The sequence below is a fragment of the Mirounga angustirostris genome, unplaced genomic scaffold, assembly GCF_029215605.1.
Source record: "Mirounga angustirostris isolate CCGP_5_RB_7025 unplaced genomic scaffold, mMirAng1.0.hap1 SCAF_16, whole genome shotgun sequence".
Lineage (NCBI taxonomy): Eukaryota > Metazoa > Chordata > Mammalia > Carnivora > Phocidae > Mirounga > Mirounga angustirostris.
Window position 1 is genome coordinate 13018743 of NW_026991724.1, and position 16313 is coordinate 13035055.

At 61.5% G+C, this 16313-nt stretch overlaps 2 protein-coding genes across 9 annotated transcripts in view; both read right to left on the reverse strand.

Moving 5' to 3' along the window:
- The window catches only part of MTSS2 (MTSS I-BAR domain containing 2), a 21010-nt gene extending 7645 nt beyond the window's left edge, over positions 1-13365 (reverse strand). For 2 of the 6 annotated variants that reach the window (XM_064581273.1, XM_045890770.3), the window contains exons 1-10: positions 13137-13365; positions 8390-8451; positions 8225-8298; positions 7133-7217; positions 6951-7042; positions 6790-6864; positions 5374-5531; positions 4828-4935; positions 3881-3978; positions 2197-2317 (exon numbers count right to left, since the gene is read on the reverse strand). In XM_064581273.1, coding sequence (XP_064437343.1) covers positions 2197-2317; positions 3881-3978; positions 4828-4935; positions 5374-5531; positions 6790-6864; positions 6951-7042; positions 7133-7217; positions 8225-8298; positions 8390-8451; positions 13137-13205 — 942 coding nt within the window. In that variant the 5' untranslated portion in view covers positions 13206-13365. Of the gene's footprint in view, positions 1-2196; positions 2414-3880; positions 3979-4827; positions 4936-5373; positions 5532-6246; positions 6386-6789; positions 6865-6950; positions 7043-7132; positions 7218-8224; positions 8299-8389; positions 8452-13136 lie in introns of those variants that run through there. The other 4 variants (XM_045890771.3, XM_045890767.3, XM_064581274.1 and 1 more) reach the window with 4 other exon arrangements.
- Positions 13366-14857: 1492 nt separating this feature from the next.
- Positions 14858-16313, reverse strand: part of VAC14 (VAC14 component of PIKFYVE complex) — a 100708-nt gene continuing 99252 nt past the window's right edge. For 2 of the 3 annotated variants that reach the window (XM_054511265.2, XM_045890775.2), the window contains exon 19: positions 14858-15474. In XM_054511265.2, the coding sequence (XP_054367240.1) occupies positions 15312-15474 (163 nt within the window). In that variant the 3' untranslated portion in view covers positions 14858-15311. The remainder of the gene's footprint in view (positions 15475-16313) is intronic. The other variant, XM_064581247.1, reaches the window with a different exon arrangement.

Below are 16313 nucleotides of genomic sequence, written 5' to 3' on the forward strand. Positions count from 1 at the left end.
AGTAGGAATACAGAAATAATGGCTGAAAATTTCCAAAACATATGAAAGACATGAATACAAAGATACAGGAATACAAACATGTCAAGTGAGGCTAAATAAAAACAAATCTGCAACTAGACACAAACTGAAGAGCAAAGATCTTAAAAGTGACCAGGGAGCAAAGTAAGCTCATGATCTGACGGAGGACCTCTTAACCGACGATGGAAGCCAAAACACAGTGGAAAAATACCTTCAAAGTGTGCGAAGAGAACAACTGTCACCTCAGAATTGTGTCCCTGGCAAAACTTTCAAGAAAGACGACCAAATGAAGCATGTTTACAGATAAGCAAAAAACAAGAATTTACTACTACAGACCTATTCTAAAAGAACTTCTAAAGGATATGCTATACTTCAGAAAGGAAGACTTGAGGTATGAGAAAAAATGATCAACAAAGAAATGTGTAAGCATATGGAGAAATCTAGACAAATACTTTATGTACAAAAGGATAACGAAAGTAAGTAGAAAAATACCATTTGTGTTATTAAAAAATAGAGAATAACATATAATAGCTTATAAGTTGGGAGGAAGTGGGTGACTAAGTTAAAATATTTATTAAGATCCTTGAATTATTCAGGAGGTGAATGGTAAGGATGTATGGTAAAATTTCATGGTACCCTGTAAAAGAAAAGAAATAGAGTATAACTTAGAATCTAGTGTGGGGGGGGGCAAATGGGAAAAAGAAAAACAAACAAATGGCAAGGGAAGAGACAAAAGCAGCACAGAAAAAGCAGAAGGAATAAACAGAAAAAAAACCAAACAAACCAGGAGTCCAAATACGTCAGTAATCACAATAAATATAAGTGGACTAAAAATACTGAATAAGGGGTGCCTGGGTGGCTCAGTCATTAAGCGTCTACCTTTGGCTTAGGTCATCAGCACGGAGTCTGCTTCTCCCTCTCTTACTCCCCCTGCTTGTGTTCCCTCTCTCACTGTCTCTCTGTCAAATAAATAAAATCTTAAAAAAAAAAATACTGATTAAAAGATAAAGACTGTCAAACTATTATATAAAAGAAAATCTAGGCATCTGCTATTTATAAGAGACTCATCTAAAACACAAAGATATAGTGAGTTTAAAAGCCAAGAGATGGGAAAGGATAATATAAATCTTGAACAGAATACAGCTAAGATAGCTGTAATAATATCAAACAAAAGAGACTTTAAGAAAGCATTATAAGGAGCAGAGGATCAACTATATCATGTTAGAAGATTCAATTCACTACGAAGAGTTGACATTTTAAACTTGTATGCACTTAACAGAAGAGTCTCAAAATATATACAGCAAACATGCATAAAACCATATGGGAGAAAATAACAAATCTAAAATTTTTCAGTTTTACATAGGTGAAGCAGACAGAAATGAATGGAAATGAGGTAGAGATGATCAGTGCAGACAACTCTTTTGAGAAGTTCTGTTGTGAAGGATACTAGGTGGCTGGAGGATAACATGGTGGGGGAAGGGAGGGCTTTTAAAATGCACGATGCTGGAGCTTGTTTGTGTCCTGACGGGAATGAGCCGGCACGGGGAGAGAGACTGCAAGTGTAATGGGGACATCCTTGAGCAAAAATCCAGAACATAAAATACTGAGCCCAAATGGAGGCATTAGCCTAGGTGGGGAGGAAGAGCAGACTGGATCCAAATGCAGTCACTCCTGACACCCTGAGGATAGCCCCCTGGGCAGGTGGCCTGACCTCCTTTTGTCTTCTACTGTGGTCCCTCTGTTTGCCCATCTCACCGAGGCTGCAGGATCTGAGCCTGCATCTGAGGAGATTCGTGGGCCAGTCTCTGGGTTCCGAGTGAGCTGGCCCAACTGGGTAGAAGCAGGAGGATGTCCTGGGGCTCCTGGGGATGCCTTCTAGGGTCACCACCCCATCACGGTAAGCCTATGCAGGGGGAGGGTCCCAAGGGATCAGAGCTGCGCAGCAGCCCCCTCGGGGCTCCCGTAACTGGAAGAAGGCAGGCGGTAAGGAGTCAGGAAACGGTGAGCAAGTGGGGCACAAGAGCCCCCCACTGACACCACTGTGGCGGATGCCCGCTGCTCTAACCCTGGTCCACCTGCTCTAACCCTGGTCCTTAGCCAGGTTGGTCCCCGGTGAGGCGGTCCTGGGGGCCTCCAGGCCAGGCGCCACAGCTGCAGGCCCTGCAGACGCCTCCTCACCTGGCTGGTGATGTCGGAAGGCATGGGTGAGGGGGGCTTGGAGTAGGTGGCGTCCTGGGAGACGAAGCCAGAGTCGTGGGAGGAGACACTGGAGAGGCGGGCGGCGGCTGGCTGGGCCAGGCTGCGGTAGCGACAGGTGGAACCGGGTGAGTATGTGTGGGCACCCCCGGGCCACGGGGCTCCGCCGCCCTTGGAGCTGCTACTGCTGCTGGGGGCGCTGGGGGGGTGGGGGGGGGCCGCAGCCGGACAGGGAGACACAGGGTGCGCGTGGAGGGGTGACAGACAAGGGCGGAGGGGAGAGGTGAGGGGCAGAGGAAGGAAAAGACAAAGTCAGACTACAAGTCCTGAGACTCGGGTGCCACAGAAAAGGTGGGTTCTGGGATGGGGGGTCGGAAGGAGGCGGGCCCAGGCAGGGGACAGCACCCAAGAGCCGTGTTCCAGGGCACACCCAGGGCCAAGCAGTCACTTTGCTTCCTACTGTGCCATTAAGAACAGTAGACCTTAGGTTGGTGATGGGGAAACTGAGTCACTAAGCATCAAACCTTGTCCCATTCGGGCTAGAACCCAGCTCTGGACTGCCTCCTCAAAGTCAGATCTTTGCCATCAAATCCTAACTGGATATCTAGGGTGCGGTGATGGTCTGTGTGCATCCTGGACCCACCATTGTCCTCATCGCCTCCATCCCCTTGAGTGTGTCCAGCCCTCCGTAGCTCACATCCTGTAACCATTTCACTCTTGGGCAATGAAGGCTGCTTTGTTTCTGAATGTGATCCTGAAGCTACTCAGCCCCCACCCGGGGTCATGGGTGTCCTCTGCCATCAACCCTCCCTGCTGTGACGGACCCCTACCTGGGGTCTAACAGACCCAGGCCCTCCTCCCTCGACAGGAGCTGCTGATGGCCCTGCGCGGCTTACCTCCCATGCCCAGGTGCCCAGCCAGACGTGGCTCTGGGGAAGGGGAGCCTGGAACCCAGAGGGGCCTCCCCCACCAGTAACTCATCTGTGCTCACTGCCCACCCCGCTGAGGAACCTTGAATCTTAAATGTCTCCTCCAAACGTTGTCTTAGTGCCAGCCCTGGACGCGTCCCTGATCCTGAGCCTGCACCGTGAATGAAGGAGACTTGCGGGGCCAGCATGGGCCCGGGTTCAGGCTGAGGCACTAGCCGGGAACCAGCACTCAGGAACCAGCCAGGCTGGAGCGTCCCTTACCTTGGGGCCTCAGCGCACCTTCCCAGAGGCGTCTGTGCCCACCTTTGATCTTAGATTCTTACTATCCCTCCACCCACGTCGACTCTGCTGGGCTGGGCAGAGCCCAGTTGTGAAATGCTGGGACCCTGTGCCTCAGTTTCCCCTTCTGTGAAATGGAGACAACGCCACACCTGATATGGTGGTGTTAGGATTCAGTGAAGAAAATGCGTAAAGCATGTAGCACGGCCCCTGGCACACAGTGATTCCTCCGTCAATGAAACTGCCCTGCCCACCCCCCCACCCCCCGCCCCGCGCAGGCAGCGGCCTTGAGATGGGGCTACATTCGTCCTCTATGCTTGCATGCCAATTCCTCTGTGACGCACTTGGGTGACTTCTGGGGCCCGGAAGCAGATCTCGATGCAGCTTTGCTGGGAGCTCACCCATCCCCTCCTGGGGGCCCCTGCCCCTCCCTGCCCCCCCGTCAACCCCGCACTGACCTGCACATGCTGGACTTCCGTGAGCCGGAGCCACTGGGTGAAGACGGGGGGGTCTGGTAGGACCAGCTATAGTCCGAGCCCTTCAGGTCTTTGATCACCTGGACAGGGACAGAGATGGGAATCACCGGAGGCAGTCTTCCTCTGCAGAGAGCCTTAGTGTTGTCTGGGGGTCCCCAGAGAGGGCTAGTAGGGACAGAGGCCCCCCCACTCTCTTCCCTATTGAGAGCCAAGCCCCGGCAGGAGACCCTCCAGGGGAGTCTGAAAGCAGGGCTGCCAGGGGAGGGGGGCATGGGAGAACTAGGGGTCCCTGGGGACTGTCACTAGCAGAGAAGGCGAGAGTGACCATGAGGGACACCATGGGGTTCAAGTCCTGGCTCTGCTGTGCCCTTTGGGCAAGTTCCTGGAACCTCACCTGGTTTCTCCCGTGAAGAGCAGCCTATGGCTCCTGTCTTGCAAGGGCCATGGCGTGGGGGGATTCAACAGGGTGGCCGTGGAAAGTGCTGGGCAGAGTGCCGGGCACACAGCGGGCACCGGGCCAGAGCAATGCCACGGGCCTGTCACGTAGGACTGACCCTCGTGCAGTGGGAGCACAGTGGTGCGCCGAGCGGGTGGCAAGTGTGGGCAGGTGTCTGTGTGCCTGGGTCTAGGGGAGGGGACAGGTTCTGGGCATGGATGACAGGCAGGCGTCACCAGGCCTGGCTTGTTCAGGGGGAGCCTGAGGGCAGACACAGGGCCCAACCCCATGGGACCTCCCCCCCAATCTGCTCTCAGACTGAGGCCTCCACTGGGTCCTGTGCACACCACCCCTCCCCCGGGCAGGTGCTCCTGGATGTCCCGTGGCACGTGTTGGGCCATGTCTGGTCCTCTGTCCTGTTTTTTCCTCTACTGTCCCCCAACCAATGGCAGGCTATCCCCTCCCCTGTCCCCTAGCCCCAGGACGGCCGCACCTGCTCACTGGCGGGGGGCAGCTTGTGGGGTTCCGCCGTCAGCACCACCAGGTCGTCGATGATGCCCTGCAGGTGGGTGATTTCTCCCAGCATGGTCAGCTCGCCGTTCTGGGGAAGCAGCGGGTCAGACCCACCGGTCCTGCCCCTGCCCCCCCACCCTGGAGGAACAGGCCTCCCCTGCTTCTCCCCTCTCCCCCAACACTGCTCGGGTCTGATCGAGGCTGGAACTGGACACCCTGAGGCCAGTGTGACCATCTGTCCAGACCAAATTAGTGCACCATGAGCTATGAGACCTGTCTTTGTGCTGTGAGCACGCAGCTCTGAAGGCACCCAGCCAGGTATCACTGAGAAGCGGCCTTTCTCGGGGGTTGAGGGGTTGACCCTGGGCCCTGTCCAACCTGCTGGGGCCTCTGAGCCACCCCGAAAAGCTCCCACTGGTGGCTCCCAAATCCTGATTCTTGGGATTTCCTCAAATTCATGGAGACCCTCCAACTAGCCCAATGGCGGGGGATGCTGAGAACACCCCTCTGACTCCGAGGGACCCACCACCACGGGCTGCAGGAACGTGATGAAGGTGCAGAAGCGCCCGCGCTCCTCGATCAGGGCCCGGCGCACTGCCTGCTTCTCTGTCTCCTCCAGCAGCAGGTACATGTCATTGACGTCCTGCAGGGCGCTGTCCAGCTGAGGCTGCAGGTCTCCTTTCCCTGGAGGGGTTGGGAGGAGAGGCCGCGCTGGGGACGCCGGCCCGGCTCGCCGTGTGCATGGCTCAGGCCCTGTGGTGCTGTCCCTGCCGTGGGGCTGGGCACTGCCATGGGGGCCCGGGGACCGGGGAGGGCAGCCAGGACTCTGGGGCTTGTGCCAGGGCTGGTCCCAGAGCAGGCAGAGAGGACAGACAGACACACACACACAGGAAAGACACCAAGCTGCAAAGCCATCCCGGACGTGGAGCGGGCAGAGCCCACCGGGAGCCACCTTGGGAGCAGGTGTGCTCAGGTGAGTCCAGCAGAGGCCGCCATGGCTGAGACTTCCACCCCCCGGGGTACCCTCACTGCCCGTGGGCCAGCACCCACTCACCTCGCAGGGCACAGGGAGAGGGTGGGAGCCCGACAAAGTAGAGCCTGGGGGCTCAGCGGAGGGGTGTGGGGGTCAGGAGAGCTAGGGGCTGGGCCCCGGGGGAAGGGAAGGGGGTGGTCTCAGTGTGGGCTCCCACTCAGCTCAGGGAGTGATACACAAGGACAGCAACAGCGACACAAAGAAGCAGCGAGAGAGACAGAGAGAGGCAAGAGGATGAGGTAGAGATGGTGAGACAGGATGTGAGAAGGCGACAGGTCACCGGGCGGGCCTGGTGGGAGCGGGACAGCCAGGGCCTGTGCCCCCCCACCCCGCCCGCTCCAACCCCTCTCGGCCTGGCAGACTGACCCAGCAGCAGCCTGGGACTCATCCCTGGCCAGGGGCCCCCAGGGCCCCAGGGGACTGTGCCCCGGGCCCCTCCCTCGCTGGACCGACCGCCTTCCTTGCTCCTCCTTGGCCTGGAGAGGCTCCTTCCAATGGCCCTGAGCTGGGGGAGACAGACAAATGGGACAAGGACGGGAGGAGCAGCTGGAGGGACGGACATTTGACTTACCAAGTAGCTCTACAGGAAGGATGTGGGAGGAGGAGAGGAGGAGAGACAGAGAAAGAAAGAATGTGTGAAAGACAGCCGGATGGAAAGAGCCACTCCTGGGGCAGGGGTGTGGGTGCCTGGGCCTGTTGGCCTCCTGCTGCCTCCCTGAGAGGGGAGGGCCTGGGCCAGGTCTGGGGTGCAGGGAGGCTCCTTCTGTCCCACCCAGCAGGTTGGAGGGTCCTGTATCCAGGATAAGGCCCCTCCAGCCCGGATGACGCCCTGGGGCACCCCCTAGAGTGTGGGGCACCCGGAGTGGGGCCCCGTGGGGCTACGCTTCCCTGGGCCACTGTGGGCTCTACCTTTGCGTGCTTTCTTCTGCAGCTTCAGCGTGTCTGAAGACTTTTTCTTGATCTCATGCCGGGCTCGTTTGTACTCTGTGCACGGGGTGAGAGAGGAGTGCTATGATGGGGGAGCTCTGCACAATGAGGACAGGAAGCCCCGGCCCGAGCTCAGGGCCTACCTTTTGCGTGGTCCTTGTCCAGCTGGTTGGCCGCCTTCTTCCAGTCCTCGATGCGCTCCTGCAGCGGGTTGATGAGGCTCTCCAGCAGGGCGCTGCGGGCGGGGCGGGAGGGTCAGGGCCACCAGCGGGGTCTCCCTGCGTCACCCGCACCCGCCGCCCGCCTGCCCGCGGCCCCCACTCACTTGGTGAACTGCCGCAGCTTGGTCTCGATGCTGCGGTGGCGCATGCACATGCGCGTGAGCGCCGAGCCAATGTCCCGCGTGGCCCCTGGCGAGGCAAGCGCGCAGCGTGGGAAGGGGCCCCGACGGGCAGTCCCAGCCTCGGCCACGAGGGGGCGCGCCGGGCCGCGAAGGCCGCCGCTCGCAGCCCGCGCCCCGCCCCCAGCATTGCGCGATCCCGCGATCCGTGCTGGGCGGGGGCGCGGTGGTGGTGGATTTGATCTGTTCTCAGTATTTGCGGTGACTCTCCTCTGTGCTGGACCAAGGCCCTGCGCATCCCGGCCGTGCCCGCCCGCTGCAGCTGCGGGTGTTCTGGTGGTCAGGCCAGCGCGAGAGACCGTCCAAAGGGCCGGCCCAAATCCCCTCCAGCCCTGGCGGGAAGCCCCTCCAGGTGCCCCGAGGCAGGCGTGAGTGCGAGCAAGCGCCCGCTACTTGTTCTCAGGGGCCCCAGTCCTTGCTACTTGAACTAGAAGGCAGAGACGCCAAGGCCAGCGTGCTCTCAGACTGGCCGAGGAGAGGGGGTAAGAGGCAGCCGGGGTCGGTCGGACGCGCTGCACGGAAGGCTGAACAGCTGTGGCTGAGGGATGGAGCTGGCCGCCCACAGCAAGAACGGAAAGCCCGCCGTAACATCCCTGTCACCGTTCACCCGCTCCTGCTTGCATGCCACTAGTGATAAGAGGCTCACTCGAGGGCGCCCGGGTGGCTCAGTTGGTTAAGCGACTGCCTTCGGCTCGGGTCATGATCCTGGAGTCCCGGGATCGAGTCCCGCATCGGGCTCCCTGCTCGGCAGGGAGTCTGCTTCTCCCTCTGGCCCTCCTCCCTCTCATGCTCTCTGTCTCTCATTCTCTCTCTCTCAAATAAATAAATAAAATCTTAAAAAAAAAAAAAAAAAAAAAAGAGGCTCATTTGACGACCAGCCGATTCCATTAGGGAACAAAATTCAGTGTCCCAACTCTGCGCCCAGTGTCCTCTCCCTGGCTCACACTCCGCTCAGCCTTTCCAGCCTCCAAGCCCCACCTGGGGCATACCCAACCTCCAGCCACGCCCCCTCCCCACCTCGGGTGTTGGTGGCCATGTCTGCCACTTTCTGGAAGGCATCCAAGAAGGCCACAGCAGCCAGCACAGTGGTCCTGGGGAGATGGACAGTGGGACGGTCTGTGGGTGAGGTGTCCTCTCCTCTGCCCGTCCCCTCCCCTGCTGGGGCACCCTCAGCAGCCTCACCTCAGCTGGGAATGCAGCTTCGTGGCCTTGGAGTTGAAGTCCTCCCAGATGGGGTAGGAGCTCTGCCGAGGAGACGGAGAGGTAATGAGATTCTGGAGGCTGGAAGGCTCCACCTGGGCTGGGCTCCCCACATGCCTCCGACCAGATTCTGGGCAGTTTCTCAGGGACTGGCCCTGCCCCTATGGAGAGGGAGGCTCCTGGGCCTTCTGGGACGACCGAGGACCAAGGACAGAGCCATGGGGATCGAGCAAGGCCTGGCCCTGGGAACAGGTGCCTTTGCTCATCCCTCCCTCCCTGACAGGAAGTCTGGACAACTGTCTACGGTGGCCACCGTTTTGGCCCACATCCTCCCTCAGAGGGGATGGAAACATTAAATGGCAGGGCTCAGGCAGGCCAGGTCTCAAACTGAGGCCTCTGGGGGACCCCACCCTGGGCCCCGGAAGCTGTGACCGGCCCGGACACCCACCCATCCCAGGCCAGCAGCAGTGGCTCCCAGGCCTAGGGAGGCTGTGACTGCTGCAGGGCCCAGCCAGCCTGTCCGGGACAGCCAGGCCTCAGGCTGAATGGGGCCTTGTGCAGCCAACAGAGCCACCTTTCTCCACCCCCAGTTCCCCTCCCCTCCTGGGGACACAGTGTGGCCTTTATCCCAGCCTGGCCCAAAGCTCTGAGTTGGGAGGGGGTTTCCCGGTGGGGAGGCTTAGCTCCTGGCGACCAAGCTGTCCAGTCTGATCAAGGGGCTTTTCTGGCTAATGCGCCCTCCCATGGCGGATGGGTCCTGGAGAAACCTCAGCCCTGGCCTGAGAGCCCCGTGGAGGCCTGGATGCTTGAAGGGGAGCCCAAGGCCAGCAAAGCCCCAGCCCGAAGGGGCTTCTAAGCCTCCCTTCCATGTAGGCTGGGGTGCTCGGCAAACAGGGAAGGCAGAGACCCCAGCCCTCATGGCTTCAGAAGGAAGCTCTGCCAGACTGGAACCCAGGGGCAGGTTCGAGATGGCCTCTCTGGCTGAGGACAGCCTGCAGGGGTGGAAAGGAGACAGGACAGCTTCTGACGGCCTGAGAAACTCCCTCTCCTCCCAGCCCAGCCAGTGCCCAGGGAAAGCAAATATTTGAGAAGTCCACACAGGCTGGAGCGGGATGGGGGAGGCTGTGGGTGGGCTGTCTCCATGTGCGCACAGTTCAGGGTAAAGGAGCCTGGTACGTTGTCCCTGGCAATCCCAAGGAGCTGACCCTCACCCTGGCACCCCCAAGAGTCTTCTGAAAGATGGCACGCTTACATCACCTCCACATCCCAGCCCTGAAGCCTTGCTAAGACCTCCAGGGAGAAGAGCCACTGCTGAGGAGGCAGGGGACCAGGGGCAGGTGCCTCTGGGCAGTCTCAGAACACAAGGAATTAGGAGAAGCTGGGGACAGATCAGTTCCTACCCCACGAAAGGCCTTAGGCTGAGGCCCATCCCCCTGGCCTCCAGCCAGCCAGGCTCACTCCATTCCAGACCTTCACCCCCTCAGCTTTCCCAGTGGGGAGGGGACAAGACACAGCATGGGGGGAGGCCTGGCCCAGTTCCTCCTCAACAGGGGGACCTGAGCACCTTGGTCTCTAAGGGCCGGGACTCCACCCTCACCGGTAGGTAATTCATAGAACCCGGAGATAAAGAGGTGGGGGGGGGGCGGAGCGGCCAGTGTCCCAGGGGAGGGTCTTCAGGGTTCACCTGGGCCCATGCCCTCACCCTGGCTATGCCCTGGCTGTCAGGCTCTAGGACTCTGGGTGGCAGTGACCGCTGCTGGCCAAGCGCTTGTTGCGCTGTGTGAGCGCGTCGTCGGGTCCTTAGCACAGCCCCGTGAAATAAATACGACTATCACCCCCATTCTACAGGTCAGGAAACCGAGACTTAGAGAGATTAACTGACTTGCTCAAGGCCTCCACACGGCAGGGGCAAGATCTGATCCCACGACTGGTCACTACACCTGCCTCCAGGGTAGAGAGAGGGGGTCATCGGGCAGCAAGGGGAGGAGGGGGTAGGAACTGCAGGGATGGGAGAAACACCCACTCTGTCCCCAGGGCTTGTCACTAGAGGTGCTCGGGACTCCTGGCCCTCGGAGACGGTCTCTGATCTGGCGGGGGTTGTAGTCCTGGCTGTGATCCTAGAGAGGGGGCTTTCTGGGTGACCCTGGGCCAGGGCTCCACTCTGGGCCTCAGCTTCCTCATCTGTCAAATCGGGCTGGGAACCGCACTTACGTCACTGGGTCCGTGGGGAGACTTGAGGAGGCCCTGCAGGGGAAGAACTTAGCACCGTGCCCAGTACACAGTAAGTGCTCAGTTAATGCTGGCTAAAAAAAAAGGGACTCGGGATCCCTGCCTCTCTGCTGGAAGCCCCTCCCACCCAGCAGGGCCCAAGCCTGGGCCACACTCCCCACTCTTGGGAGGACAGGCAAAATTTATGGGCCCATTTCCTGGATGGGCCAGTGCTGAGGAGAGGCCCCCTTCACTCCATTGAAGGTGCTTCACCCTGTCCTGCCATCTTGGGCAAGCCTCTGCCCCTCTGAGCTTCAGTGGGCGGCCTGGCACCCACCCAGTGGGCATCTGAGCTAAGTGAGGCACAGAGGCAGGGAAAGCTCCTGAGTGCCCGGCCCCAACCCTGACCCGGCGCCCTCCTCCCGACCCTCCAGCCTCCAGGTGCAGCTCGGGGCCTCCGGCCTCCAGGTGCAGCTCGGAGCCTCCAGCCTCCAGGTGCAGCTCGGGGCCTCCAGCCTCCAGGTGCAGCTCGGTCCTGGGGGGTGTTGTGGGGCTTGTGGACGTGCTGTGGACAGGCTTCATGGGGCAGGCTCAGTCTCCTCAGTTCAGCCCCCTTCCTCTATGGAAGCCCCTCTGCTTCTGTGGTTCAGATCACTGAGGGAAACAGCCAGAAACTGCTCCCCAAATCCAGGTGATCAACCTCCAGGTGGCCCAGTCCCCTGCTCTGTCCTTGGCCTGAACACATGCATATGTCCTAGGTACTTAGCATCGCCCCAGGTGAAACCTCCACATGTCAGAAAATCCGGCCTGAATATCTCCCTTTTCCTTCTGTCTGATCTCAGAGCCTTGCAAATTGCCTGAGGAGGGAGGGACAGTCCTGTCCCTCTCTGAGCAGAGAGGCTGCCAGCGGGAGGAGGGTGGCGGAAGGTCCCATTCTCTGCCAGCACTGCAAGTAGCTGGGGGCGGGTGGTCTGGGCTGCCTGGTCCCAGGAAGGGATCCCAGTGCCAGGGCTGTGATGTCCACAGGACAGGAGGGCCTGCTGAGGGCAGAGAGAGGCCAGGACTTCTGAGGGCTGCCAGAGGGGTCCAGAGGGAGAGTTGCAAGGGATGGAGGTCTCAGGGGAGCACCCTATGGGGGGGGCATCTATATGCTGCTCACCCTGTAGTCCTAGGTGGGGACTGCCTCAGGCCTTTTGCAGGGACAGGGATCTGGCCGCTGCCCCTAGGGCTGTTCCCCTGGCAGCACCGGGAGCCTCCAGAAGGGCCTGCCTGGGCACTGTGGGGCCAGCAGCCCTGGTGTGTGGTGTTTCCTCCTGGGCCTGTGAGGTCACCGTGGAATTGTGTGTTGTATACTTGGGGGTGTGCGATAGGGTGGGGGCTCTCTGGAGGTCATGTGGAGAGCCCAGTTCTTTCCCCTGCCCTGCAGTCCTGCCTCAGAGGAGAAAGGTAGGAGCGGGGTGCCCGGCCCCGTCCTGTCACTGGAGCTGGAACTCCTCCCTGCCTAGTCAGCCTGCGCCGGCCCTGCCAAGCCCTGGCCTCTCTGGGGAGAGGCTCTCCCTTGCTCCCCAGATGAACAGAGAGGGACGAGGTCAGGGACAGAGTTGGACAGTCTCCTTAATGACCTTGACCATTCCCAGGCCTCAGTTTCCCCAACTAGTGAGTCAGTGGTGAGCCAAGAGCTGGTGGCTTGCTCCCCACCGCCTTGGCCAATCAAGGGGGGGGGAGGGGCTGGGGGTTGGTGCTGAAAGCCTGCGGGGCTAGTACGTTCCCCCTTGGGGCTGCTCCAGAAACCCCAACCCTCTCCCTTCCTCCCTCCAAGGTGAGGACAGAGGGACAGTCAACCTAAAGTCCTTGGAGTCCTGCAGCTTCCTAGGGCCTGTTTCAGGGGACCTGGGCAGGGGTGGGGGTGGGGGGGTGCAGCAGTCGCAGGGTCGAGGCCTCGCAGGGTCGAGCACAGAGGCCAAGGCCGGCGGGAAAGGAGTTAATGCTTCTCCGCTTTATTATTTTTCCCTGCTTTGGCGGTGACAGCATTGTCTGGGCTCCAGGGCCGTTGGGGGCGGGGGTGGGGGTGGGGGGGTGGTAGGTGGGGGGCGCAGGGTGCAAGGTGGTGGTAGGGGGCGGAGGCCGGCGAGACCCGGGACCCATCAAATTTAGGGCCGTGGAGCCGACACCGGAGCCAAACCCCATTCATGGTTTGGGGGTCGGGGGCGCAGGGAGCCCGCGTGTGAGCAGGTCGGGACCCCACGGGGGGCGCTACGACCTGCCGACCCCGGGCCTTTAAAGACCCCGGGCGCCGCACGGACACCCCGACACACGAATACGCACACCCCCTCAGACGGGCACCCCGAGACCCAGGCAACACAGCAGACGCAGGCCGGACGCGTTCAGACAAGGACACACACACACAGCGCGGCGCGCGCACACAGCGGGGCCCCAATGCCCGCCGCCACTCGTCCCCAGAGGGGACCCGCACCCGCACCCGCGCGCCCTCCGGGCAGCCGGCCCCGCCGCACCCCGTTACCTTCATGTCGTTGACGATGGCCTGGAAGAGCCCGCCCAAGGCGCCGCACTCCTTCTCCGCCGTCTCCATGCTCGGGCCGGGCCGCGCGGCGGCGGCGGCGGCGGGCGCGGGCAGGGGCGCGGGACGCCGGCAGCCGAGGGAGCCGGGCGCGGCGGGCGCTCGCTCCGAGGCCGGGCCGGGCCTCCGCCTCCGGGCGGCGCTCAGCGGCCGGCCTCGCGGCGCTCGGGGGTGGCGGGCCGCGGCGGGGCGGCGCGGGCCATGGCGCGGCGGGGCGGGCGGGCGGCGCGGGGGGCGCGGCGCGGGCAGCTGGCGGCGCGGCCTCGGCGCGGGGACTGGAGCGGCGGCGGTAATCCGAGCCGCCGCGGCTCGGGCGTCACGTGGGTGCGGCGGAGGCAGGACCACGGCGGGGGTGGGGGGCGGGGGCTTGTAGGGAAGGCCGGCCGGGCGCAGGCCCACTCAGCGCCGGAGCCCGGCTTTGAAATCCGAGCCCGGGCGCAGCCAGACTGGCGGGGCGAGCGGGGCCGGCGGGCGCGGGCGCGGGCGCCGCCGCCTTGGGCCGGGGGCGGTGCTGGGGCGGGGCCGGCCGGGCTGCCTGGCGGGCGGGGACCGGTGGTTGCGTGTCAGCCCCCCCCCCAGGGAAGGGGCTCGGCACCCCTTCCAGCCTGTGGTCTCGGGCCGGGGTCTTCCCGCGCTTCTAGCGGACGGGCGACGGGCTGGGCTCCTCCGGGGGCGTCCCGCGGGCGCGATACACGACATACAGCGGGCGCGCGGGGTGTCGCCCACCTTGGGACCTTCCATCCCAGGCAAGGACAAGTCTCGACGGCCCTCCAGAAGCTCTTTGGTTGCTTTTCCAAGCGGTGCCGAAGTCCCTCGCATTGGGGGTGGGGGGCCGGGCTCTTTTGGGGTGTCGTGACCCGGTCGGGCAACCTGCTTACTCGGCAGTGGGGGCCGGCGTCAGACCAGCTGGGCAGAGGTGGGCTGCCGTCCGCAGTCCCCGACGCCTGGGTACACGTGTGTGGGGACGCACGCGTGTTCACGTGGACGACCGGCGTGCACAGCCTGTCGTCCTGGAGACTCCAAGGAGGGAAACCCACCCTCCCCGAGCGATGCGGGGCCCTGGGGAAACGCTCACACGAACTCAATTCTCCCCCACTCCCGGGCCATCATGAGAACCACCTGGGAGCTCATTAGGCCAGTCAGAGGCTTCCCAAAGCCTGGAGTCAGGTGGACTCTGGCCTACCGGTGTGTTAATGAGGCTTATTTAGCCAAATCAAGGCGGGCACCTAGGACACCTCCTCTTTCCCTGCGCTGGTCTGGGCCTTCCCTTCCATTTCCAGCTATGTGCAGCCTGCAGCGAGTGCCCTTTCATTCAGAAACTCAAGGTTTGGTTCATCTGTTCAATGGGGATATGGCCCATTACCCTGGGGATATCTGGGTGGAAAAGTCAAATTAGGTGCCTGGGAAGGTAGGGTTCCCGGTTTCAGGCCAGGCCAGTGCTTGGCGGTCTCCAGGAAGGGGTGGGTCCTAGCGGTGAGAGCTGGGACCCAGAACACACCCTTCAGGGGACTGTGCAGGGACCAGCCTCTCCAGGGGCAGCCAGCCCTCCCTGGGGCCGCCACGAGCAGCGCTCCAGGACGGGCCACAGGGTCCCGGAGCAGCTGTGGGCATCAGGCAGGCAGAGAGCAGGTGCCAGTGGGAAGGAGCAAGCAGGTGCGGCGGAGGGTTTTCCATCATTTCTTTATTGGGGCAGGGGGCGTGTCATTCACACGGACTTCCGTGCTGGCCCCTGTCCGCAGACAGGTACACGTACTCCTATGTACGCGCGTCAGCACAGAGCGGAGCTCTGGTGGGCCCGAGAGCACAAGCTCTTCGACAAGAGGGCATCAGAAAGAGACCGGTTCCAGAGAGTGGGTGGTGTCTGGGGCTTTGGCCCCACCCTGGTGGGAAGCCAGCTCTGTCTGAAGGCCAGGGTGCAGCTGACAGCACTGGGGGCCCGGGGGGGGGCTGGGCTATGAAAAGAGCTTGGGTGGACGGCCTCTGTGCCCCCACCCCGCGCTGGTGGCCAGGCCCAGCCCCTGCCCTCGAGGCAGGTCTTTGAGCTCCCCAGGGAGGGGGCCTGAAGACCCTGAACGCTCCATGGGGCCACTCCTTGGGCCCTTCTCCATGCCAGGCCTGTCAGAGGACAACCCTCCGGTCCAGGTGATCCCCGCGCCCGCTCCGCTGGTGCCTCACTTCCAGGTGCTTCTTCTGGACCTGCTCGAAGTGCTGCAGCAGCTCAGCGTAGTCGATGCTGGGGGAATCTGCTTTCTGTGACTTGGGGGCTGCCGGCGGACTGTCTCTGGGGAAGGAAGGGCTCAGCATCAGTCTCGGCACACACGGGAGGGAGCTGGGGGGCAGGCGGCACCAGGCATAGGAGGGCAGGGGGTCAGGGCAGGCCCACAGGCTCACGGAGCTCAACCTTGGGGAGTCTGTCTGCCTCAGGCCCGGCACCCCTGGCCCAACAGTCAGCCCCAAAGTAGGGGAGCCCCGAGAACATCCCCTCCCCCTCAGTGGCTGGGACCAGTCAACACTGCTGCTTGGACATGGTCTTCAGTCTGTGGGCTGGCGATGGGGCCCACGGCAGGCATCGCATCAAGCATTTCCTGTTTACGACTGGCTCCCTTTGGGGTGAAAGCCAGGGCTAGCAGCCAGCCAGGAAGCCAGCTGGGGCCTGGAACAGGGTCCAGGGAGAAGGGGGAGGAGGCAGCCTGGCCCTTTCTCTGGGGCAGGACTGCAGACAACAGGGATTGTCTACTGCTGAAGAGTCTCTCCTGGGCCTTCAGCTTGTCAGGACATTGAATTTTGAGTGCTGGGGTCCAGGTGGGGTCATTCCCTGCCCCTGGGGAAGGAGAGCTGGTTTCACCCCGGGGCATGCTGACGGTTCCTTTAATTCCTGTTGTTACCACTCCCCAGCGGCTCTGTACAGCTGCACAGGTTGTGCCCGATGCTCCCGAGTTGTGCAGGGTAGTAGCCCTGCTCAGCTTGCCCCAGGGACTAGATCCCCTGGGACCCTGCCCTGTTTCTAACCACCCCTCCAGGGAATCTCATGAAAGTCTGCTCCTCTCTCAGTTGAACCTCACTGGCTTAGGAAACAGATCTGCGTGGGCTGGAGAAGTATTTGCTTCTAGCCCCTGAGGC